This window comes from Penaeus monodon, chromosome 29, assembly GCF_015228065.2.
Source record: "Penaeus monodon isolate SGIC_2016 chromosome 29, NSTDA_Pmon_1, whole genome shotgun sequence".
Lineage (NCBI taxonomy): Eukaryota > Metazoa > Arthropoda > Malacostraca > Decapoda > Penaeidae > Penaeus > Penaeus monodon.
Genome location: NC_051414.1, coordinates 1,932,283 through 1,933,661, shown reverse-complemented (window position 1 = coordinate 1,933,661; position 1,379 = coordinate 1,932,283). Strand labels below are relative to the sequence as shown.

Sequence of the window (1,379 nt, the reverse complement as noted above, 5' to 3'; positions counted from 1 at the left end):
GGTTTTGTGATCTTGATATTACTTTTTTGTTTTCTTTTTTATTAGTTTCCCCATTAGGTGTGGTCGTGTTTATTGTTCATTGAAAAGCATGTGAGCATATTCATTGCTGTTTATTTTTTCAAAGTCATTGTTGATAAATCTATTCTCCTGTAGTAAATTCTCATTTATTTACCTTGGCGTTTCCCTTGGCGTCTCTCCCGCTTCTGACGAGTGTCCCGCAGGTGCTGGAGGCGCTGCACTACCGTCCGGCCGGCGAGGACGGCGGCCGCACGGCGAGCATCACGTGGCGGCTCCTCGAGGCGGCCACCGACCCCGTCCCCGAGCTCCACCTCATCGCCTGCTCGAGGCCGCTCGAGGAGGAGCTCAGTCTCTTCCTCTCCTCCTACTCGCCTCCCGAAGTCCGCAGGAGGACCAGCAGCGAGAGGATCGTAGCGCAGCATGACGAGGACGCCCTTGGCTTCGCTCTGCCCCGCCGGAGCGACGCGAGAACAGAGCTGTTTCGGGAGAACGTGGATCTGCTGAGTGCGCTGACGGCGTGCGAGCTGGATTACGATGCTTTCGGGGACAAGCTGAGTGAGGCGCAGCAGCCCTTGGCCGACGCGCGCCACGGGAAGGGGAGGACGAAGAGCGAGAGTGCGTGCTACGTGCTAGACCAGGCGCTTCCGACGGCGGACGGCGTGGCTGATCCTTGCATCGCCCCGTTGTGTCCGACGCCTGATGACTTAACGACGGTCCCCAAGGACGCCTGGAGACTCGACGACGAACCCTCAAGTAAGCCGGATCGAATTACGCGTCAGGTGGTGGATCGCGAGGACCTGAAGGAACTCGAGGTGGTGCAGGATATCCTCCATAAGGCGCCAGTCTACTCCGCGACCGTCTGGAGCGACGGCACGTGCGACGTCAAGGAGGAGGGTCGTTGCGCGTCCTTGCCCGCTCGCGGCGGTGCTCCTGACGGAGGCGACCAGAGTTCGGACGACGAGGCGCAGCAGAAGAACCTCATCGCGCCCTCGTGGCAGAGGGTGAGGGGCTGCGTGTGCAAGAAGAGGAGCGTGGCCAGGAACAGACGCAGGAAGCGCCGAGGAAGGGCGAGCTCCCTGAGCAACGAGGAGCCGTCGTGGCTGTCCGTGCACTCGTCGCCGACGCGTGACGACGACGACCTGGTCTTCTCCAACACCCTCCGGAGCGACGACTCCGAGGAGGACCGACGCCTGGGAGCCGCGCTGAAGGTAGGGGCCAGCGGGAGCGAGGACGGCTGGTCCGAGTACGGCATCCACCTCGCGGACTTGCTCCGCTCGCTGCGCGTTCAGGACTGCCACCAGCAGGTTCCCAGGACACGGGCGAGCTGCAAGCACTCCTCGGACGGCTCCGTGGTCAGCCAC

At 62.0% G+C, this 1,379-nt stretch overlaps 1 protein-coding gene across 1 annotated transcript in view; it reads left to right on the top strand.

Annotated features, from left to right (window-relative positions):
* The window catches only part of LOC119591894, a gene marked incomplete in the record, with an annotated part of 29,081 nt that overhangs the window by 26,709 nt on the left and 993 nt on the right, over positions 1–1,379 (top strand). Inside the window, 1 exon segment of the mRNA XM_037940643.1 lies at positions 222–1,379. Within this exon segment, the coding sequence (XP_037796571.1) occupies positions 222–1,379 (1,158 nt within the window).